Raw genomic sequence first — 25461 nt, 5'->3', positions numbered from 1 at the left:
TATCTGTGGAACAGATATTATTATAGTTTTATTTTAAAGTAATAGTCTAGATTTGATGTGTTGTAAGTTGTAATAGGAAGGCAGTTAAAAAATCAAAACAAAGCATATAGCCCCTTTACTGACAGTTTCTGTAAGACTTACTCCCAACTTTGTTAATGCTTCTGCTACAAACCAGATTTAATAATGGTTATCTGCTGAGGGGCAGATTCTAAATTAGTATTGTAAATCCACTGTTAGGAGGAATAAATGGTTTGTTAAACTTTACTGTACAGATGAGAACTGGAGGAGCTCAGATGTAAATTCAGTTTTTGGTAGTATCACCGTGTTGTTTAGACAGCTGATTTATCTTTGCAATAGCAACATTCTGTTTGCACAAGAAAGTGTTTTTGTTGTTCACAGTTCCTTCAAAAGTTTAAAAATTCAGAAATCTTTCCAAGTACATATGATTAGATAGGAGTTTTCACTTTGTTTGCTTTGGCTTTCTTACAGAAGGAAATGTTGTTAGCCTTTAAAAATAAAGCTTTGTCCACTTATGGGAAATGAGAAATATTTTTTTCTTACTGAATTTCAGTCATTATACAGTAGCTCTGAAATTTAGATGTTCAGGTTAAGAAGACATTTCTAGTTGACTATTGAAAAGATATTTTTCCATATGTCAATTGTTGGCACCTCCTTTCAATCTAATCTTCAGGAGTTTTCTGACTGATAACTCATCTTGAGTATTGTGTTCCTGTTTCAACTAGAAAGCTTGTTTTAATAGGACTTGACTAATTCACACAAGGAAAACTCCAAAAAGCCTGGTCTTTGTAAGGGCTGTGAGTTCAAGGAGGGCGGCGTATTGCATGTGGGGTATTTTTTTGCTATTTACCCAGACTACCATTGATAATTTTACTTTTGCTTCTTCAAAAGTTGAGATTGTAAAATAGGTACTTTACAGGTGTTATGAAGTAAATTTTTCATAAAGATGCTTGTAAACTTCATCTAGTGTTCGTATATTTTGCTCCTGTATACTTAGCATCTTGAGGGTTTGTATGGCAGTATTTGAAGTTCTGGTTATCATATGTGATTACATACATATTTGTAATCCAAAATTATTTATTCTGTGGTCCAGTTTCTCTATGAAATCAAGCTGCAACTTTGCTCGTTTTAAAATTAGTCTAGAGTACTGACATTCATCTGCATTTTGAGACTCCAGAAGTTGCTGTCTATGAGTGCCTGCATTAAAGTCATGTTGTAATGAGCCTGATGGAATATGTATTCTTGTACTTGACAGAGAGCGTACGTGTGCATGTATGTGTGCGTATATGTATATGTTAATGCTTAACAATATATATGTGTGTGCCTGATTCATTTTATTGATCCAGGTATAATCTGTTTTGTATGAGGACCTAATTCATTAGGTATTCTTTTAGTAAGTCAAGATTCTCTTTCCTCTTCTGACCTATCTCTAATCTGGATTTAAAAAAAAAAATCAGATTGTGTATGCATCAAGAGCTGAAAGTAGTTTTGCTAGTTTCAGTGGGGCTGTGATAGTTTATTCTGTGTAGTAGGTATCTTACCAGGCATGTTTTGTTTATAAGGGAAAGAATAAAGTAAATTGTGATGGCGTGCATGTACATTATGTAAATACAGATGTTTTCTAATGAATTTTTACATGTTTTGTCAATAGTCAAAGGTTTTCTTTTTAGATTTTTCAAAGGTAATTTCTTTAGGGCAAACACAACAGGGAAAAGGATGTATACAATTTAGTTTTCATATTCTTGCACAGTTCAGAGGAAGTAAAGAAATTATGTATTAGAGTACACCTTAAATGTGTATCAATTGAATAAAGCATGGGCTTAGATATAGTTGAGGGTTATATGTATTATCTGCTTTAGATATTTTACAGAGGTGATGTCAAGGTGAAAGCATACTTGCAGAATGGTTGGAAATCATTGATATTCTGACTCTGAGGCTGTAAATGGCTCTGTGGCAGATGGAGGCTTTGTCAAGGAAGAAAAATGGCAGCTCTGCAACATCATAGACACTTTTGCGTAGCAGCTCAGCACATAGCCCATGAACTTCCAATGTTCAGGAGTTCCTCCTGTGCTTTAATAAATTGTCCTCTAGTTTTACTCCCTAAAAGTAGATTAATGGTAGTCATTGTAATTCAATACAATTTGTAGTATTTCATTGTGAAAAAAGTATAAGCCTGCTTTATTGCTAGGTATTTAAAAGTAAGCTTTGAAGCATGCTTACAATTTCTGCATTGAAGTGCTAGTAATAGCATTTAACTAAGCACTGTGTACTGCTGAAAGTGTAGGTGTTAGTGTGCATGCATATGAGTACGAGTAAAGCACAACACAAAACCTGTATATGCAAACTGGGTATGTATATGTGTGTATTCTGTATGTCGGCGTGTATATATTTATGAATATTCTCTGGAATATTTGAAACACTATAAAATGGACAGTGTTAAATTTTGGAATATGCTTTTACTCTGAGTATCTATATCTGTGGTTTATTGCAGCAATATATAGAATTTTAGACTATATACTGTAGTAGCTTCCTATTTGGAGTTCAGAGATAATAAATACAAATAAATAAATTTCTGGATTAATGCTTTTTCTTATTGATAAAAATTCAAGTATGTTTTAGCATGCACTTGGCATTATCTTATTCTGTGTGATGTTGATACAGTTTCATTTATATTCTTGTCAATACTTTTAAAATAAGGGTTCACTTTCACTAGTGGAATAACTGGTTTCTGTGTTCTCATGCCTGTGAAATTTATGCCAAGTTGTGTGAGTTGTGAAGTTTTATGTTGTGTGCTTAAGGTATATGCATGATTGCCTAGTGTCAACAGTGATGTACCAGAATCACATATTTCACATGTACAGTAAATTTGCACATCTTGTCATTCTCATTTGAATTAAGACTGTATCATTTAGCAGTTTTCTATATTCTTAGCTTTCATATCCACTAGATTGATCACTAATAAAGCCTGTGATGTCAGTTGCTGTAATATGTGGCTTCAAGAGCCTCTAAGATCTTGTAGAAGATGCTCAATTGGACTGTTGATCTATATGACGTGGCAGTAAGTCATTGTTAAAAGTGCACGCTTTTCTCAGCTATCATCTGCCAGCCACACTCTTTAGCCTACTTTACAATTGTTAGTTTCAGAAAGCAATCACAGGAGAAAACGACCCATCACTTTCAGGGCTCAGGGTTGTTGCATTAGAACTTATTTTTTTCAGAGCCTAGAGGTCATATAGTCCTTGTGTTTAAATTAATCATGCCTCCTGTGTCTCTTCAGCTTCAGTCGTTTTGAGATCTAATGTGGATGGCTTCATTGCAGAAGGATAAATGCTTCATAATTGAGAGAAGCATTTTTGATAGTGTATGATAGTCTTCATACATCTTTTTATTGGGACGTGGTAATGCGTGAATGAGAGTAGGACCTCTTCATATGACATACGACAGGATGTTTGTATCCCGTAGCCACATATCTTTAAAACTGAGGAAAATGGAAGAAAAAATAAGGCCATGTGTTTCATGCCTTCAGCTTTCAAAGGCTCTTAATGACATTGGTGCTTGTTAACTTAGCATGGAGCTCATACAAAGACAGTTTATGGAAATTTTTGTGCTTTCAGTTACTTACCTAGTTCATTATGTCCAATATCTTGGTAGTATTCCTGGGCTGTATAGAGACCATTTGATACAACTTGCTCCAGGGTTGCTTAAGTCCATATTCTGACATGTGATTATTTTTGTCCTCTATTTTTTCAGTGGTGTTTTATGCCACTTTAAAAAGTGGCATAAAAGAAGTTTCTTTCGGACTTTTTTGATGTTGGGATGGCTGTTGTAACTATAGAATGCCTGAATGGCTTCCTTACATCCCCCAGATAAAATAAATTACAAATTGCTTCCATTTATTCCATTATAGTTGTGAGCAATTTTTGTATACTAGAGTAAGTAATTATTTGCCCTTTCCTTTTCATGGAGTTAGGGTTTTGTAGTGTTAATTAAAAAAAAAAAAGAGAAGAACACTCATACCCACCCAAGCAAGCACCATGTAATGTGTGACCCCCCCTCTCTCACCCACTGCTGCAAAAAAAAGCAAACCCTACCAAACAGGTCTACAAACATTTGTTCCCTATTGTTTTGTATTAGGTTTTGGTATGACTTTGGAGCTTATCAACAATAATACTCACTTGATAGTACCATATGGTCACAATGTGTTATTTGTATTAATTCAATAGAAAAAAAAATCTGTAAAATGAGAACAGTAGAAGAAATTAGTGCGCTGTATTCTTGTTTCAATAGTTTTGGGGTGATTTCAAAACATGGGTTTAATACTTTTGGAGCTAGGGGTGCAAATAGATTGCTTTTTATCTATGAAGTATAAGACAGCCTATAACCTGCAAAACCAAAATATAATATTGGTATAATGAGAGAAAAATGTCTTTTAAAATACATTTGTAATTTTTAATTTTTTATAGTCATCTCAGAGGAGTAGCATAAATAATTCCAGTTTGTATTCATCTCTTTTTCAGTAAAGTGTTTTATGTACCTGTTATATATAGCGCATACTTTAACATACTGTCACTTGCTGGATTGTTTTAGTTTTTTTCATCATGGTCTTGCATGTTCAGGCAAAGAAAATACACCTGTATTCATGTAATGATGCTTAATTCTGTCCTGTTTAATCATTAGATAAATAGAGAGGCTATTTTTCTAAAATGTGGTGTTCTGTTAAATTCTTGTATTAAGGGGTGTGCAACTTGAGCTATGAAAGTATAGTTTGTTCCGAGTGACAGCCAGTTTTTATTAGATGTTCCTGCAGTTTTACAGAGGAAATAAAACTCCTTTGTTTCTATAGTACCCGTTGATTTTTCTTTCAAGGCTACATTTGCAATGCTGATAGAAGCTGTGCAATTAGAATCTACATTTAGTAGTAAGCAGAGAAAGAAATTTTGTAAAATAATAGGGGTTATACATACAGTGTTTAAATATTGTGCAGTATTGCTGTACTTGAAGCACTGAAACCAAGAGGATAGAATATTTGAAAGGTCGAAAAATGAGAGAACAAATGATGCAAAAAGAAAATGACACTGAGGTCTTGGTTTAATACAAATGTATTCCAGGTTGATGGCTGATTTCATTAGCAAATCTCATTGTTATGCAATGTCTGTTCTTCTGCAGCAAAATGAATATTGTATTCTCAGAGTGTCTGTGTGTGTATGTGTACTTTGATGATAGATAAAGAATATTTTTATTATTGTTCCAAGCTTTAAAAACTTCTGAAATATAGTTTCAAAGTAATTTATTTTCAAATTTCCAATAATGTGGTAAATTAATGGTTATTTTTATGGAAAATAGCAGTTTAACTCTACTTCTATGTGCATTTCTCTACCTATGTGATCTTTTCTCCAAAATCTTGTTTGACCAAATAGCAATTAATACTTAATTTATCCCCCCAAGCACATACATGTAAAGAAAATTAAGAATATTGTTTTCTGTAATGCTTTTCAAAATGGATGATAGTAGTGTATGCAGAACATGGAAATAAACCTCATCTTGGTGTCAAATCTCATAAAACTCAAATGATTAAATTTTAATAGATTAGATTGAAAAATATCAGCAAAACTTTATGGTAAGATGTATCAACTTTATCATGAAATTACACTATTTGGTACATAGGACAGTGTGTTCCTTGACATCCTGATATGGTTTCGTTTGGGGTTTTTTTAGTTTGTTTTTTTCAAGTTGCTAGTTAAAACCATTTAGTAATGCTAAGAATGAAAAGGAGTATCCGAGAAAGCTTTGATACAGGAAAATGAAAATGTACTGAAATTCAGGGGTTTTTTTTCTGTGCTCTTTGAGTATTTATTCCATGTATATATATTTTGTGGGGTTGAAATCTAGTGGCAAATGTTTGAAATGCCACTAACTGAGTGAGTGATAGTTTGGGGTTTTTTGTAGTTCTGTGATGAGTTTTAGGTAGTGAGCTTGCATGAAGAATGATTTTGGGCACTGAGGTAATGCAAAGAATAAGCTAGTTTTCTGGGTTTCTGTGTGGCTTCTTATGTGCACTGAAACAATTCTGTACTTACTAGGGTTTTGTTAGAGGTGTATATAGTAAGGGTAGAATATGGCTCTTTCTGAGTGACATTCACTGGTAGCTACTGTGTTCATTTCAAATCTGAGATGCTGTTTCAGGATCAAATTGACAGGTACAGTGTTCATGCATTTTATAAACAATTCAATGAGGACCAAAGGGCCTTTAAAATAAAGCCAAATTGTGAGCAATATGACCCATAAATGTGACTGGGATATGTAGGAGGTAGAACAAAGGGAGGATTGTTGCCTCTATTCTCCTTGGGAAAGGGCACCTGTTTCCCTTGGCTTTGGTAAGGGAAATAACCACTGTTACAAGGATGCAGATTCCTTACTGTCAGTTGATGTAGTTGTTTTTGGTGGTGAGAAACTATTTGAAGTAAGGTAATCTGTCCCTTGTGATGCATCTTTGTTTTCAGTTTGGGGGCCAAACTTCAGACCAATCCAATGAGTACTAGTGGTACTCAGTGTAAGAGTGGAACTCAAGAGTGGGCTCCGTACAGTAGCATATGTAGGGAAAAAATGCTACTGAGTCTTGTAAATGTTGTCAGAGTCTGAATTTACAGGGATGCAAGTAGGACTTGCTTTGGTGTGCCATTGCATGAAGGTCTCTGAGGAATAAATGGTGGTTGAGACTTCTGTTTCAGGCTGAATGAGGGGAAGAAAGTTGGTTGTTGGGCCTATCCTTTGTGGACACTTCTGTCCTCCTGCCAATCTTTTGTAGTTCAGTTGGAGGTCACTTCTATTAGCTTGATAGATTTTTCTTGAATAAAAAGATTATTTAGAATCACTGTTATTCCTTAAGTAATGAATTATCCCTTTTGTGTCCTCCTTATTGGTCCATGCAGTTAATGTCAGAGTATTCCAGCTAAAATAGCTAGAAGCAAAAGGTAGACTTAATACTGCATCTGAAACTCTTATAAATAAGCATATTGATTTAATAAACTGCAGGAGGTTTATGCTCTCCAACACCATTGATGCAGGTTGTGTTCACAGATGACACTGGATTCAGGTATTGGGCCTGTATTCATAAATGTTTGCTATTTTGAGCGAGTAGTTCTGGTATGAACATGTGGTTTTTGCAACAATTTTGAAGTTGGATCAAGTTATGATACGAAATGTAGACCTCTGGCTTTGTTAGCATTCACTGCATGTTCCATAGGGATTACATGTTCTTCTCAAGTGCGTGTAAGCAACATTTACAGCTTAACTGCTTTTATATTTCTTTATCGCAGGGTAAACTGAGACCTTCCAAATCAAAATCTGTGGAATTGAGCTACCTCAATGAATATAGGTAGTTCTAGATAGACTGAAATCTAGTAGATGAAGTTTTCAGGATTTTGTAATTTCTTTATGACCATAGATTTAATTCCCATGAGCAGTATTTGAAATCTCAGTGGAGGAGCCCTTCAATATTTTACTTAATGTTATCATATGTATTATTCTGTAAAGATTTTAATTTTTTTCCATGGATGTAGTTTACCTAATCATACCCATAGCTAGAGTTGTATTCAATAGTATTTATATTTAGAATTTGCTATATAGAAAGTGATACTCTTAAGAAAAGGACATCTTTCACAAAGACAGTAACTCCACATTTTGAGGCCATGCCATTTCATGAGGGCAGGGGCTGATGAGTATTTAAGATACAGCTGGAGTAGTTGATTTATTATATCATATTAGGTCAGTTTCATGAATGTAATTTTTTTCATGAAGCTGAGGTGTTTGACCCACCAGTGTTTTGGTAGCCTGTAAAACTTGTGTCTGAGAACAATAGCTGAATCTCTCTTGCTGACTGACATAGAGGCAGTGTGTTATAGTTCAGTGTATTTAGCTTCTCTGATGGCTACAGTGATAGAAACTAGATCTGTACTTTTAATGTTTCACTGACTGTTACTGGACTAAGGTCTGATTGAGCCTTGGGTTTGGAAAATAAGTATGGACCTTTGCTGCTTCCAGTGGCATGTTTTTGTTTCTCTCTCCTTCATTGCTCTGTGAGTGTTAAACAGCTTTTCCACACTAAGTATTTTTCACATTATAAGCAATATGGATTGAAACAATTTTAAAAAATCATAGTTTATGAGCTATTACTTTAACACGTGGAACTATTCTGTGTGATTCTCCTGGAGTCATGCAAGAACCAAATTATTCATAGCTGTATTTTAGCATGCAAATTTCTGATATTAGCAGATTGAGTATTCAGATCATGGTCTCCTAAATCTTGCAGTGGAAGTTTGTTTGCAGTGATACTAGTACCAAACTACCCCAATTAAATACAATATATATTGCTTTTTAAAACAATTTTAAGGCTACTCTGAAGAGTGCTGCTGATAATCTTTGTTTTTGCAAAGGCTTTTCTCATTTGATGTTTTGGAATTCTACTGTTCTCTTCAGAAAACCTGCACACGGTGAGACAGAACTACTTTTTTGTAAGACGGGAAACAAAAAATCGTGTGAATGAAATGCTGAAGTTTTGGTGTAGTTTAACTTAAGGCAAGGAGTTAATATGCAAGTGTCTGATGAGGAAATTGTGGCTGCACTAGTTAGGTCTGTAACAATCACAGCCTGCAAAATTCATCTTGGTGTGTTGTTTTGATTGTAAAGATCCCTCTTAATGTATCTTTGGCTGTTTGGGAGATTGTGAGTACGGAATCACTCCTTCATTGGCAGAGGCTGCATTTTCACTGTCAGTGTTTGCTGATACAGATGAACCCCTTCATATTTCTTGATCTTTCCAGTAATGCTTTCTGTATTTTTTAAATGAGTTTCCTTTCTTTCTTTCGTAATTGTGAAAAATGGCTGCCAGGTATTTCTAACATTGTTATTAGAAACTTTTTTGGTGTCTTGTTTCTTGATTTGTTTTTTCAGACATGTTGGTTTGGTGTGTTCCCCTGGTTGTCTTTGATGCTGCTAGATTTCTGAGAGGGAAGAATTCATTGGTTGATCCACTGCCCCCCAGCCCCTAGTATCTCTGCATCTCTCTACTGCCATACAAATGATTTTTCTTGGATTACATGTTGTGGTTCAGGCGCTTGCGCTGTTATTTTTGGTCACTGTAACAGTTTCACTTGTATAAACAGATTGTCAAATAAGTTAGCTATATTGATCTCTTGCAGAAATTCTGTATTCTGTTTTTGGACCAAATATTTTATTCTAATTGCTTAGGAGAAGTGAGCTTTATTTCTGTTAGTGAAGGGTTTTTTTAGGTGGCGAGTGTTCTTATTTATTTGTTGGGGATTGCTTTGTCTTTTTTTTTCCCCTTTTAATTTTCATAGTAACCTAGGACCCTCTTCAGTTCCACCATGAAAATACAGTTTTTAAACTGAAGCTTGTGGAAATTAGTTTTTGGAATGATTATAGGTAGGGAACAACCTGTAATCTCTTCTCACTGAGTCATTGCCATATGTTTAGTCCATATGCGATTATTTGATTTGTACAGGAAAAGTTTTTGGCAGTTTCAAGAAAAGTAATTTGAATTGTTTTTCTTTTAAAATAGTGTTAATTAATTTTTATGATTTCTGCATTTTGTTAGTAGATTTAATTGTGCTTAAATTCACATGCTGTGATTAGAGTTTGTTTTTCTTAGTTTCAAATTTTTCCAGGGTTGTTTTAGGGTATAGTTTTGTAGCACTTTTACTTACCAAAATGACTTGGAGAGCAGTTGGTTCTGGAGACAGAGAGAGTGTTTGTGTGTGTGTGTGTGTGTGTAGATAGGCATAATTTACATAAAAATAGAGATTTTCCTTGGGCTTGGCATAAATGAGAAAACAGTGCAGCCTGGCACTGATACTTATGTAACACTGTGGGAAAACTTTCCTTTATAGTTCAGTTGATTTTATGTTTTCCTGCTATTTTTTCTCCTCATGTAATTAAAGTGCAGATAAAGCTGCATACTTTTCCTGGTTTTGGTCCGTGAGCAGCTGTGTTACTGGTGATCCAAGTGCTCCACCTGCCTTTCAGTTTGTTTACCAGGAAATCAAGATGTGTAAACTGCAGGAAGCGCTGTTTGACCCTCTCCGACAGTATCTCATTACAATAATTGCTAATCTCTGAATAAGACAGCCATGTTTTGTGTGTAACACAGAGGGAGCTTGTGGTAGATTTTAGATGCTTCCTTAAATACAGCTTTGTCAATGCTTGCTTGGATTTCATTTTCAGGATAGCTTTTGACAATAGGCGTCTGGCGACCTTTGGGCTCAGCGAACTCGGACATGATAGCATGTGTGCTTTCTTCCTTCTTGACTGAAAAAGAAAGCAAACAACAAAAACCTCCAAGACCAAGCCCTCGGCTTGTTTTGGAGTGCTGTCACTGCTCTGTAGCGACAGGATAATGGCTACTTCCTGATTAAACCCCTCTCCACAGTAAGCTGTTTGTGTTCTTTATGTATTCTCCTGTAATGCCAAGTGTTCAGTGCTTTTCTTCTGTGCTTCCTTCCCCTCCTTCCCCCCCCCCCCCCGCCCCTCCTGGCCTTCCCTGGGTTAATCGTTTGAAATGTTTATAGATTGAAGAATGCAAAAAGAATATATAGAATAGCAAATTTTTTGTTTTAAAATTCTGAGACAACTGATGCTTCTTGTAATGCTTATCTGGCAGTAGTGATGAGGAAAAACCTGATTTTCATGAGCTTAAAAAACCCCAAACCATTGAAGTCTATTTAGGTTTCAGCAAACTAGTATTAACTTTATGAAAAATTCTGATGAATACTCACTGGACAAATGCAGTGACATAGAATGTGTGTTTCATGCAAATTCTAAAGTATTGGTGTTTTCATAATATTTTTATCACTTCCAGAACTGTTTTCCTGTCTAACAAACTTAGTCTTCAAATAAAGCAAAACAGCCATTTTTTCAGCCTTGTATGATCATGTGAGTACTGTTTCTATCTTTATTAGAGTTGATGTGTTATTTTCACTTTAAGTAATTTCTTGGCCCTTGCTGCTGAGGACCAGGTGAGTGTGAGCTATCACTCAGTACCCAGGTGTGGTCTTATTTTTCTCAAGACTATCAGTCTAACAGATTTCTTGTTGTCAAACAATGGTTACAGAGTGTTTGTGGTCTTACCTGACTTGCTACATGGGTCTACAATTTTTTTATTCTTCTTAAGGTTGGTCTTGTGTTGTGCTAGTATAAATGGCATAGCATTTGCAGTAGTGCTGTATGTACCATGATGAATGTTACTGGCGTTCTATAGCATATAATACCAGTTTGTGTTCTTGGTCATTTTGTGGAAGTTTAGAAAAGCGCTAAATTAAATTTTGCAGTTCTAATTTAAATTAATAGTAAAATAATATTGTGTTCTTGGTACCAACGACTTTTTTTCTCCTTTTATAAACTAGATCATGAAAAACCTTGTAATGAATTCCTAACCAAAATAGTTGTTGCTCTTCAAAAGTCCACTTTTTCTATTATCGTATATTACATGCAAATAAAAGGATGTACAATTTCATTTAGTAACACAGTATATCCACTATATTAACAGAAACTGGAACCAAAAATGAAACATGGAGAAAAACTATAATTCTGTTAAAAGAAAGAGATGTTTTTTATAATAGATGGGTAAATAAGACATTGAATTAAACAGCTGTTATTAAAAAACTTGTAAAGTACACAGCGTATATGAGAAATCTGTTTTGTTCACTCTGTGAGAAAAATAAGTAGGTGAGGAACAGTGTTCCTTCAGCTTGAGGTAGAAAGAGGTTTTTGGACATACTTGACCTATTAGTTCACATGAGTTGTTAGCTATAGAGAAAAGGGTGTGGACAACGGAGTGGATAGAACATGTAGATACAGGTCTGTTTTAAGGAGAACAAGGCAGTAAAAATGCCATGGGGAAGAAAGGAAGAGGGATTCAACATATATTACTTTTTAAAAGGGTTCTCTTCTTGCGGGGTGGTGAAGACCTGGTATTTGGAAGCCATTGATTTGAACTGTTTTCCCCTCCAAATACTTGTGCTATATTCTGAGGATTGCTGAGGAATGAGTGCCATTCTCTCTGAAACTATGACCTTTTCGTCTTGAGAACACTGACTGAAAGATAAAGGATTTACAGGATAGCCATAGGTTTTGTACAAATGCTGCCTCCCTTACAAGCCCTTTAATACTGGTATTTAATTTGGAAGCCAAATAAACTGGAGTACTGTCCTATCCTAATGTCTCTTGCAGAACAAGATTCTATTGATTTTTTTAACAAAATACTGAATTGCTGCTGTTAATAGTTAAAATTTATATAATATGATATTCCAGATAATTTAAGTAGTGTTTAATATTGACTATGTCTATGAAATGTCCTAGTCTGAGGACCAGCAAAACATAAATATATTGTCTTCCAGCAGGCTTCCTTGCTGTCCAGCCTTCTTCTTGTGCCCCTGCTCTGGGTGTTTTGAAAAGGTTTCCCTTGCTACTTGTAATCCTTTTGCATATTCTGCCTCTGAAGACACTCTTAAAGCTTGGTGCCTCACAGCTGACCTTGTTGGCTCAAGCTTCAGCTTAATTTACAGCACTTATTCCTGCAGAGCAGGTAGAGCAGCCCTGATGGGAGCTGGAGGAGCTGCGGTGCCTGGGCTGCCTGGGGGAAGGGAAGTGTGGGAGGCAGCAGTGGCCAAAGGATGCGGCTGTTTGTGCTGTGCAGGGAAGGGCAGGTGCTGACCCTGGCTCCAGCCCCAGGTCCCCACGGAGAGCTTCAATTGAGAGCTGGCTGGCGGGAGTTGGGACTGCTTCGGCTTCTTGCTCCCACACTCCGTGAGACAGCCCCAGCTTTATCTGTCAGATATGACCATCATTGAATGCTTGCCTTTGCAGAGTGCCCTCAAATTTTTAAAGAATGGCTTATTTACAGTGTGTATCACTGTTAATCTTTAAAGGGTTTTCGAGCTTTGCAAGAAAACAACACATGGTGCACAGCAAGAGTGGACTCGTGCTTTAACCAGTGTTCTTTAATCATGTACGAAAATGTAATGTTTAGCATGTGGCTTTGTTAGAGCTTAATATCTAGATACAAGACTTTTGTTTCGAAGATGGAAGTATGGATGGCTTATTATCTTCTTTCTTTCCAGTTTATGGAAATAGAATTGCGATCTGTTTGGGTTTTTTGTGTCTAGGCACATATTTTAGGTTTGTAAATAATAGCAAGATGTCAGATTTGCATCTGCTTGGTTTGTAAAAATAATGTTGTGAATGGACTCAGCCAGAATAGTCTTCTGACACAGTCATACCTGCTGTGGGTTCTGTTAAGGCTTAATTTTATTTCCTTGTGTCTTCAGACCCCATTATTTTTCTTTCTAGTTATTCTATTTACCTAAACTTTAGTGGACTCTGTTGTTGTTTTCTGGGGGTTTTGTTTTGCTCAAATGTCTCAGGTTTTAAAAAAATCATCATATCTTTCCAACTGGAAGAAACAATGAACAAATAACCTAAGAAGGATATTTTGGAAAAGGGAATGGATGCCAGTGATGAAGCTGACTCAAAACAGTGGCTGTTATGGCATGTAACGCTTCCTTCAAGAGCTGGTTCTGGGATTCCAAAGAACCATGAGAGTGTGACAGCATGAAAATGTGGAAACCATTTATCTGTGTCTCAGCCAATTAGTGGGAACTATTACATTCCTTCAAGATGACACCACAAGTTGCTTTTAGAAGTTCAAAACTGAGGAATTAGCATTCCTCAGCGATAAGTTTTTTAATCAAGGTGCCCGAACTCAGTCATTGATGTGAGAGGCTGGTAGACTTCTTCATTCTTCCATGGGCTAAAACTAGTTTTCGCTGGCATTAGAGAACCTAATGTACAATTTAGATGTTTGGGTTTTTGTGTTTTTGCTTAAACATAAAATGATATTAGTGTTAGAATAATCAGACTGAAGTTTGATGCTATTCTAAAACAAAATCAGGACCCATTGCAAAGCCTAAGGCTGGTACTGGAACACATCGAAAAGATTTGTTTCTCCTGGATGCTTTTCTGAAACTCTGACTTGGTACCCATAATTCATTTCTCATCAGAGTTTGCTGGTGGTCATAGTTTTTAGCAGTATTTGAAGGACTAGAATAATAACTTAAATTGTTAGGATTAAAAACTCCCAACAAACAAAAAAACCCCAAAAATCTCTAGACCATTTGTTAGGAATGGTCCATTTGCCTACCATCCTTGCCCCTGTGTACTTGTTAGAGTGTATGTGGTCTGTAAGTTTAGGACTTCAGGGTAAAGGAACCCTTTTTTCAGCATCTCGTTTTTTACTGGGCAGTGCCCATGGACTTGTTCTGAACTCGTTATTCTGACACACATGGCTTTCATGCACCCAAATAGATATTAGATTTGTAGTTATTCTTTCCCTAGATTAATTTTCCTTTAGATCATGTTTTAAAGATGAACCAAAGTTTTCTTGATGCAGTAATTTCTTTATGTTTTTTTTCCTTGCATAAAGCAAAATAATACCAAGTAGGAAAACCACATTGTTTGTTGTGACTCCTTTTGAAAGTTCTTATACATATATATATATATATTAGAGACAATACTTTAGGCTTCACAAAGTTACGTGCTGGTTTAATGCCTTCTGTTATTATTTGGCAAAGTTAGGCAAGATTCAAATATAGAAGTACTATATAAAGCATGTTTGGCACAAGCACTGTTGAATGTTAATGATGCCTAGACAAGCCTGTGGCAGCTTTTGCTGTCAGGGGTTCAGCAGGGCACTCTCCCTCGGTAGGTGTTTTCTCCAGCTCTGATCGTGCCTGTAATTGGAGCTAAGCCTCAGTCTTGAGCTTGAGATCAAGTCTGGCTTTTGAACTATGGGAAGAGGTGTACTATACAATGGCTAAACAGGAGTTTCTGAGTGGCAGAATACCACCTGAAAAGTAGAAAATTTGCCTTGGACAGGTTAAAATTCAGATTTTGAAAAAGCACAGAAAAAAAAAAGGCATTGACATCAGCTGTCCCAGTTGTTTTACTGATTTTTGAACTACTGTTGCATAGGATTTATATTCTTGGGGTTTCTGTTCTTAGGGTGGGTCAGAACCACCCTAAGCAAGAATTTTTGCTATGTATTTAAAAAATGTTGTATTGATTATCAGTATGCAAAGATTAAATAGCGCTTCATAACTTTAAATTTATAGAAGTAGTTGTAGATAGTTTGTTCAGTGCCCTCACAAACTGAAGTAATAGTATAAAATGCTAAGTCTTGCTTCTTTAGAAGATGCAGTAGAACTAGAATCTGGTGCAAATGAACCCCAAGTTATTGAAGTCTCATAACTAGAATATTAAAAAGAAGATATGTGGGGAATGGAAGAGTGGGCTTTTACATTGAAACCGGAACTATGTATTTAAGGTGAATGGTTAGGCATGAAAATAAAAACTGATATTCATCCCAAGACAGTATAAAATATTGCAGTGATCTGTTTGTTTTTTAGGAACAGAAGGATTTGTAAAACCTCATTTCTGAAATGCTAAATCCTTTGTTTTGGTTTAATGACAAAATCTGGTGAATTTCCCTCTTTGGGGCATTTACCAAACTGATGCCAGAGAATCTTTGCCTTTGAATGTTCTTCAGATGATATTATTTTAGCCTCTGCAGTTAAGACAAGAGTCTAGACTTTGCATCAGTTTTATGTGGCAGCACTCTTTATTTGCTGTTTGGAATCTGCTTAGAAGTGTTGGAATACAGATGTGTAGTGCCGTCATCTCCACTTCAGGAGCGGAATGTCCGTAAGCCTTAATGTCTGAACAGAGTTGCGCTGTACAATTGCCACCCTGATATTTGCATCCTGACTGCTCCTCTTTTGGTAAAAGGAACTTACAGGATGGTTCCGTTCTTGTCATCTGAAATTTGCTGTACTGTAAGTGGCTTGGGCAGCTGCTTTTGTAGGGTGAGCATTCCTGACTGAAAGTGTGTTCATCTGTGTAAGAAGCTAATCCCACCCATCTGCTTCTGTGTTTTGAGGGTGATGGTGTCAGCTTCTCCTTTCCAAACCCAGCATAGAAGTGAAAATAAGTGAAGGGATGTGTGTTCTTAATAAAAGTGGTATCTGCTAAACATGGAAGTATAAAGTTGATAACCTCATACAGAGGCAATATGATAATGCAGATAGATTTTATTTTAGGAGGGTAGGCTTTGATTAGATGTTAGGAAGAAATTGAAGGTGCTAAGGCACTGGCACAGATTGGGCAGAGCGATTGTGATCTCCCCATCCCTGGCACTGTTAAAAGCCAGGTTGGATGGATCTGTGGGCAGCCTCATCCAGCGGAAGGTGTCCCTGCCTGTGGTGGTGTGTGTATGTGTAATGAAATGAGCTTTTAAAGGCCCTTCCAACCCAAACCATTCTGTTTATATATTTGTTTAAACCAGACTCTTAGTTTGTTACTCTGGGTTTGAAACATTTAAGAAGGCTTGGGTCGCTTCAACATTAAGTACCTGTCTGTGGTGCTGTGTTGCCCCATGGATACTTAGTATGGCCGTATACTTTTTGTGGTACAGATTGGATAGGTTACATTTTTTGCCCAGCATTATGCAGCTTTCAGAAATAAATTCTGAGGTTTGTCCTGAAGTGAGGCTTATGAAGGATTGTAGTTTAACCTGACTTGTGTACCTCTCCTCCTTCCATGGAATGTAAAGGAAGTGACTTATAATGCTCTCTGTCATTTGTGACTATTCTTTCTTTACCATGATCATGAAAATTACAAAATGTGCAAGTGCAGAAATACTCAAAGTTACGTTTATTTCTAATGGAAAGCAACATGGTTACTTGTTTATTGATCTTAAGAGTTGGGTCTGCTTTGAAGTGGCTTTTAGTAAGTCACCTGATCTGGGTAAAGTTAAAACAAATACATATGGAATTGTAATCTCTATGGGATTTTAGGAATGTTTTGACTGTTGTGGATTCTAATGTGATAAACAATGAGTTGTCATATCACCATTTGAATATGGGTGATGTGAGTCAGGGGAAGGCTATAAAGCCCATTTGGAACATAACACAGGAACGTGCAGTCTGCCTCACACAGTATAACTGGCAGTAAAGTATTAAGTGTATTGGTGCATAAAAGTGTCTTTGTATGATATCTTTGAAACACAAGCCAATCATGCTTTTGATTGACAAAAAAAGGTTTTATTGTGGTTGTTGATTGAATAAAAGAAGTTTTGTTATGGTGGCTTTTTTCCCCAGAGAATTTTACATAAAGTACTTAGTGCAAATTATTCAAAGTGATATAATTGCAGTGACATTCTGCAAAATTTGCAATATGTATCAGTTAACTTGGATTTTCTGGTTTGTACAATATTTGAGACAGTGGATCTGACTAAGTGTATAGGCACTTTTATTTGAGTTTAAAAATCTCAATGTGTAGAACACCATAGCAGCAGTAGACTGTGTGTTGGAAGGTTTGTGACGAGGCCTTGTCGGCAGAGCATGGAGCATCAGCAGGAGCCTCTGGTGGCCATTGTGTAAGGAGCTGCACCCATTCCTGTGGGTACCTCACTTCCTTCTCACCTGAGGTTTGGTCAGCGTGCTTGCTTGTTCTGTGGGTATTTTTTGTCACACCGCTTGTTTTGAACCCACTCCTCCTTGGTTCTGTGGCCCTTGTGGAAGGTGTGGAATGCACAGGTACTGCATGGCCTGCTGAGTCACCTCTGAGCTAGCACCCATGCTCTGTGTTCACCTTCTGAGCATGACCTTTTTGGACACTGCATTTTGCATTTGTGATGTGCTGCACTGTGTGTTCTGGGACTCTGATGTGCTTCCCTTCATCCCCTGCAGTATTTCTGGCAGGGGAGCACTCATTGACACAAGAACTAGTGGCAGACTGACAGTGTTATTATGATGCAATGAAATACCTTGCTGTAAGGCAAGAGCATTGTGGGACTCTTCTATAGTTTGGGGTCAAAATTTTACAAATTTCACTTGTCATTGAGAAAAACTGAAGTGTATTTTTACTCAACTTCTTTTTTCACTGTGTTAGAGGTAATAATTGAAAAAAGGAAGCAGTACATGGGAATGTAGTAGTTAAACTGGAATTTGGAGATGAGTTTAGTGTTTAGATGTCTTCAAAGCGTACTTCATAGTATTCACACATCCCTGCTAACATTGATAGGATAAGAGTAGGAAAAGAGTTTCTCTTCTGCATTAGGGTACATTTCCATGAAGGTTTTGAGCATAGAATAGATAGGTGATTGACTGTAAAGAAATTTCAACCTGATATATTTGAAAATCATTTGACTGTTGTTTCCTTCAGTAAATATTTTTTTTAGTGTTTCTATTTTTACTAAACAATAGTAATTTTTCCCCCCCAAAATACAACATTTTTCCTGAGTAAAGCTTCACATACTTCCCCTCTTTGTTCCTTTTTACTAAGAGATTACTTTCTGTTTTCATTCATAAGTTGCATTAATGATGATTCTTCACCATAGGAAATTCTGGGAAAATAGCTGGAGTTTCAGGCAAAGCGTTGGGAGGAACTGACATAAATCACTACACCAGGAAAATTTTAAAAAGTAATTTTCTTCTTAGTTTTACTTGATGATTTTTGTCTTTGACAAATATGAGAGATTAATAAATGGCAGTTCATAACTATTGACTGACAAAATAACTCCAATGAAACAAATGTCTCACTTGAGGTTAAAAAGGATATGGATCTGTTGTAACTGGTATGGACTTTTTAGTCACAGAATGCATTAGGTCTATAGTGTAATTATTGCTGATCCTGTCTAATGACTGTTTTGGGGATTATCTCTTTTGGAGTTAGCCATCTGCTGTGGTTAGAGTAATTAAACATAATTAAGGGTTAACTTAGTTTGAAATCAAAACTATGTATGTCTCTAGGAGAAGAATGTAAATTTCTTCCATTCAAAATAATTCTGAAATACCAATATTCCAGTTCTCTATTAGAGACATTAAACAAGCAGCTAAAACAAAGTTTGAAAAAGCACCCTCTCAAAAAGACCTCTCGGACCCCTACAAGCTGAAATAAAAGGAGCAGGGTGGGGGTGAGAGAGAGAGGAGAGCCTTAAAAGGGCAGCTTATTACTGTTCTCCCAGTCCTTATTTGATCAGACAGATGGCCTATGTTAGTTAAAAGCTTGCAAGTATAGCTATATTTACTTTTCTGTATTTAAAAAGTATTGATTTGCCAAGGATGTCTTATTTATGACTCAAGTATAGAGTGCTTGTAGGTGGTTCCTAACTATGCTTATTTATAAAATACTTCAGATGTTCACATCTGAGAAACTCCAGGCCTGTCAGCCTGACCTCAGTGCCCAGGAAGGTTATGGAGCAGATCATCTTGGGTGCGGTCACAGGCGGCACATGCAGGAAGCCAGGGGAGCAGGCCCGGGCAGCAGTGCTTTGGGAAAGACAGGTTCTGTCACACCAACCTGATCTCCTTCATAGCCAGGTGACCTGACTAGAGAATTAGGGGAAGGCTGTGCATGTGCCTGCCTGGACTTCAGCAAAGCCTTTGGTACTGTCTCCCACAGGATTCTCCTGGAGAAACAGGCAGCCCTTGGCTCGGACGGGTGTACTCTTTGCTGGGTTAAGATCTGGCCTCCCCCCAGCTGGTTCGGAAAAGAATTTCCTCAGAGTCAAGTGGAAAAAACCTGTTGATTTAGCAGGCAAAGCACTCCCCCAGCACAAAAAATGAACAGTTCTGGATGACAAAACTCATTTGCTGCTTTGAAGAGACGACAAATTCAGAAAGTCTCTGGTGGGTGGTTGCTCTGTATCAGTCCCTCTGGCACTGGGAAAGGCTGCAGAGAAGGCCCCAGCAGGCTGCAGAGTGTGAGCTCTTGGTGTTTCCTTGGGTTCCAGTCTGGAGCAGGTCCGAATGGTTGCAAGAAAAGGGAAAGAAAAACAGTCCAGGGAAAGCTCCGACTGGCTTTTAGCTAGCTAAACTAACTAACTAACTAAAAAGCAAAAGGAGTGTGGTATCCATGCCCAGACATCTTCAGTGCTCCCGCAGACTGTGGAAGAGGAGTCCAGTCTCTGATAACAAAAATCTGCACTTCTCCCCGCCTTCGCTCTCAGCCAGTCTTCGGGACACAGAATATAATATCCAGCATAAACAGAACACAAACACAACGTCACCCTTGGACATTGATTCATGATAAATTGGACTGAAAAGAGTAAAAGCAGTGAAGTCTTTAGGCGCTGTTGAGAGTGGAGTGGCTGTTTGCAGTTGGTACCCCAACTACACCAGAGGGTAGGCAATTCTGTATGACAGACTGTACCTCCCATGTTAGCAGTATAGTAGTATACTTTGTTCTGCTAGCCTGCAAAGCCTGGAGACTTTCCTCATGCATACCGATTGCAGTGTATAAAAACTATTAGTGACAAGGAATGAACAATTTAGTTGAAATGGGCGCAGTGTATCTTCACAGTATTTTGTGTTTCTCCATTGATTTTGCTTTTGTATTTGCTGTGGCTTTTTAAATTTAATTTTTACTGTCTGAGACAACCAAGGATCTACTTTCTGGAGAGGCAGGTAACAGGTTTTATGCTATCTTTCAAGTGTGCATTTGTGAAGTCACTGTTTAATACAGCTTTGGATCAGAAGTGCTGCTTAACATACCAGTTTTCTAAGTTGTTTAAAATAGAATTTAGAAGAGTGGGTCTTTCTTGTGTATTTGGCATTCTGCTTTACAAAATTTCATTTTCACTGGGAATGAGATTTTATTAGTTGTTTCATTTAGGTTCAGTTCTTACCCCTCAGGTTTCAGGTGTAAATCTGAGAAAGGGTGTTGCCTGTGTCCACGAGGGAGGGGAGACTCCATGACAGGAACAGGTTTCTTGGAAGTTTCCCAGTTAGGAGTTCAATGTGCTTAGTCTCATGGCATTTTTAATAGGACAGGGACTTTGGAATTTTTTCTCCACCTTATTTATACTTGATCTTGACTCACCATCATCTGCTGCTCTGGCAGATTGAGTCAGACAGTCTGTTGATGCTGCTACCACTGTGAAAAGACATCATTGGCATGGCTGCACTTCTTAAGTATTTGAGAAACCGCTTTACGGAATATGCTGAGTTGGAAGGGACCCACAAAGATCACTGAGTCTAACTCCTGGCCCTGCACAAGTCTGTCCCCAAGAGCCACACGATGTCCCTGAGAGTATTGTCCAAACACTTTTTCTAGTGTTTTTAATAATAATAATGTTACTGTCTGTTTCTCTTAAAATACACATGCTTGTTCCATGAGATAAGTCTGGTGGCTTTGGATTTAGACAATTCATGGCACAGATAAATGTCTTATTTTGTATGAAAAGCTCACCAGGAAACAACACCACCACCACCAGAAACTCCTAGCAAATTACAGGAGTTCTTGTTCTTATATTATCTCACCATAATTGCTGAGTCTTTTCTTAATTTAAGAGTCTAGATATGGGCATTTTGGCATGCAGTACCGGTTGTTTAAAGTTGTCTGTCAGAGGGCGGTGAAGAGCAGGGCTGTTCTGCAAGGAGGAGTAAGCTGGCAGTTGAGGATTACACAGGCAGGGCTTTTGCCTACTCCAGCACAATGCTGCTCACGCGGTTAGACAGAATAGTGGAATCTGTCATGCCCAGCATCTGTCTGGTTGCCTGATGAGAAGTAACAGAAAATGGGAGCTGATGCCATCCTAGAGGGCAGCTATAACATGTGATGTAGCCAAGACATAGGGGCACAGGCAGGCTGCAAGAGTGACGGGCTGGCTCTGTCCAGCCTGAGCTGAATTGGAGCTCCTGAGCACAGAGTGTGGTAGAGGCATTCAGGGTAAAATGTGATGTAACTCTGAACAGCAGTACCAAATTCCCACAGTTCTGCAGCTCTGCTGAGTTCCCTGACAGATGGGTGCTGTTAGTGGGATGTACCTGTCATGGAAACCTCTTGAGAATTTAGTGCAGATCCTGAGACACAGTCAGCACAGACTGTCCCTTGTGGTTTCCCGTGCTGCCATAGAAGACAGATATTTATCTTCTCTCTTCCAGATATGGAGTCTGGAGAGCGGTTAACGTCCTCATCAGTCTCCTCTACTACAGCTGCTTCCACTCCAGCATCTTCTACACCGTCGGTCACTTCAGAAGTATCGAAAGGTGGCCTTTCCTCTGGAGCCGCGACACTGAGCTCCACAATCAACACGTGTGGTAAAAATGACTCAAGTCTATATTGCAATGTCATTGTAGTGTTTGTCAGCACTTGTAATCATTATTACAAGTAAAACGTAATAAGGTTGCACAGATGCATCCAAGAAAAATGTCTGAGGTTTTTTGTTTTGCCAAGTGGCGTTCATTTGCTGTGAATACATTTTACATAGGTATTTACTTATTGAAGGAATGAAATTAATTAAAAATTACTATTTAATATGTGGAAAAAAATTCCGTTTGCAAGGCTGCCTTGAAAGTGAGGATCAAATAAAGGGTTCGTCTAGCAAACTCTGTGCCATTTTCAGATTAAGTTGTAATAATCAGCTTCTTGAACGTACATCTTGTTCTCATCTTTTAAGTCCAGCCCATACTGTAGTTTTACATTTGGACGAGTAGTTTCTTCTAATGGAGCTTGAAATGGAAAAGATAAATGTCACAGTCTTGGGTAATCTTGACTAGAGTGAAATATCTTACCTTGAATCAGAAATATGTATGGAAGATTTCTCCATGCAAGAATCTAATTTTTGTGATTGAAACTCCCATTTCAGCTGAACGATGCAAACGTCATCCACAGAACAAGAAATGGTAAACTCTTCCCTGCTGTTTCTCACTTAACTGTTCATAAACAGATCTTTTTTTGGAGAACATTGTTTCTGTTAGGCTGATTCTTGAATGATATATGGTAAATAGGAAGTTTTTTCAGCTCAAATTAATGGTATTCTCCTGTTTTCAGAAAAAACTCTGTTCTCGCAGCAAAATGAGCAAAAGTATATTCTCCAAACTGATACAACTTGATAATAAGTAATGGTAGATTCCAAGTCCCCAATTTCTCCTGCATTTGTTTGTTTGTAGCTGCCCCAAGAAACTGAAACCGGAATGTCTCCAGACCTAGAGTTATGTCTCAACTATTTATTTTAATTTCTCTAAAATCAGCCAGAAAATTCTTAACTAAAACTCTTCTGGAATAAATAATGAAGTGTTTCATTTTCCAGTACCCCACTAAAGATTCATCTCCAAAAGAATTTTTGGTCTATACTCATTAGCCCATGCCACTTAAAATGGGTTTCTTTGGTGGTTCCTAGAATGTAGCAGGAGTAAATTTCCATATGGCTGTGAATGTATAGTCCTAACCTGAGGATTTCTGTGACTCATTTACCTCTCCTTGCTGCTTTTGCTGTATGCATATTAGGTTCTGTGCATTTATAGGGATATGTACTTGGTCTGCCAAAATACAGTAAGACTGAAGCAGATGAATAATGTAATAAAGGTACTAAACTGGCAGTTTTGTTCTTCATTATGAAACACAGCTGGTTCTTTAGTAAAGGCCTTTTAAAAATTCTATTCTCGTCTTTTATTTTTAAAAAAGTGTAATTTCTGTCTGGTAGCTAATAGTTAAAAAGACTGATAGTAATTACCAGCATTCTTTTTTTTTTTTTTTGATGGTCAGATTGTTTGCCTGGCTGCATCTGATGTTTAAGAGCATACATAATTTTTCAAGGGCACTTTGTCTTCCTAAAACCAAGCTGGAATGTAGTTTACTATCAATACCATCAGTTTTATTTATGAGTACGTCTGTTTCGCTGCTGACACAGTGCACTGTGGTTTACTGTTGTATCCACTGTGAAAAGGTTCCACCAAGTGTTTATGCTGCCAGCCAGCTGCGTGTCTTGAATTTACAAGATACTCTGTAGCCAAGATAGACTGTATACTAGCCAGTTCTAAACTGCAGTGTTCTTCACTCCTGTAATATTTAAAAAAACCCAAAAATGTCTGCCAAACAGATAATTGAATTATCCTCAAATTTAAAAATGCATTTTTCTAGTATCTAATAAAATAATTTCTTAAGAATGAGCAATTATTCTTACTAAGAGAAGGTAATGCATGTTAATGCATGAGATTAGAGAGGTTCTTTTTAGCCCAAAAAGATCTCTTTATTTTCTTTGGAGCAATCAGTAGTCTATTAAGTAGTCTCTGCAATAAACTTGATTGCATACCGTGTCAGGTGCCCATGATACATGATGAGTTAGAACTGGAAGTCTTTATGCTTTGCCAGGGAGATTAAAATACACGTAAATTATTTTGGCGTATTCCCAGGTTAGAAAGACAGAGCACCTCTGTGAAACCATTGTGGAATATATCACATACTGTTAGTTTAATTGATTAATTTGCACTAGTTCCTGAATAATTAAAGCATTCTAGTCTAGTGAACAGAGATTTTATTTGATTTCTTCATATCCACCCATTGCTGAAAATGAGGTGCATTGGAAAAGTAAATTGCCTCTGGAAAGAGGTTTACATTCACCCTCATGAGAATGTTATCAACTTTGGAGGAACATAAATCAATAGCTTTTTCTGTAAATAAAACCATAATTCAGTGTTTTGTCTTTATGAAAAGCAATAATACTAGTGTGAAACCATTCTAAGCTGAACATTTAAGCTGTATTGTTTTGATGTTATCAGAGCTGGAAAGTCTTTAATTTTTATTTTTCAAAAAAGGGAAGTTCATTAACTTTTTATTAAATACCAAAACTTTGTTTTTTCTTGGACCAGAAGCTGTTTTTGTTAGAGCAAAATTGTTCAGTCTTATTTGGAGTTCCCTATTTCTCCTTAATGAGATCCATAACAATTTTAAAATTGTGTACATAAATGCACAAAGTCATTCTTTGTTAGTAAGAGACCAGGATTGTTGAAATGTATTTTGCCCTTTGGAATAATGCTTTCAATCATTTATCTGTGCAGTGGTTAGTAGAATTTAAAAAACTGTGCTCAAAAATATTTAACCTATTTAAAAGTAAGACACGAATGTTAAGGACTGAGATTTAATATGAAATTTACCTATGCAGAGCATGTTTAAGTTTGTAGCTTCAAGAGTGAACATTAAAATAGGAAAATTAAGGAAATACTATAATTATTTGGTAAGCAGACTGTTAGTATTTTCATGAGATAAGAAAGAGGGGAAACGTCATTACAGTTCAGTGTAGTGTTACAAGACTTCTACCATTTTTTGTCGGTGTTTTATTACTTCCACATGTTTAAATGTGTATTTTAAAATGGATGACTTCTCTTTCCTAGATACATTAGGTAATGGTTTAGATAGCACATTTAGTATGTCTTCTCTCAAGGCCGTTACAGTGTGTAGTATAGTGTACAGAAAGCTGCACTTTCTCTGTGATTGATGAACAATCTCAAAGATTCTTTTGACTCTGAAAGTCTTCAGAGTATTATGAAACTTTGCAATGCAGTGTTGCTCATCAGCATGATTGGGAATCGCCAC

General features: G+C 37.0%; 1 protein-coding gene across 1 annotated transcript in view; it reads left to right on the top strand.

Annotated features, from left to right (window-relative positions):
* Positions 1 to 25461, top strand: part of BAZ2B (bromodomain adjacent to zinc finger domain 2B) — a 111225-nt gene that overhangs the window by 29927 nt on the left and 55837 nt on the right. Inside the window, exon 3 of the mRNA XM_059475756.1 lies at positions 22032 to 22187. Coding sequence (XP_059331739.1) covers positions 22034 to 22187 — 154 coding nt within the window. The 5' untranslated portion in view covers positions 22032 to 22033. The remainder of the gene's footprint in view (positions 1 to 22031; positions 22188 to 25461) is intronic.

The sequence above is a fragment of the Ammospiza nelsoni genome, chromosome 7, assembly GCF_027579445.1.
Source record: "Ammospiza nelsoni isolate bAmmNel1 chromosome 7, bAmmNel1.pri, whole genome shotgun sequence".
Taxonomy (NCBI): domain Eukaryota; kingdom Metazoa; phylum Chordata; class Aves; order Passeriformes; family Passerellidae; genus Ammospiza; species Ammospiza nelsoni.
This window is presented reverse-complemented; position numbering and strand designations above follow the sequence as displayed.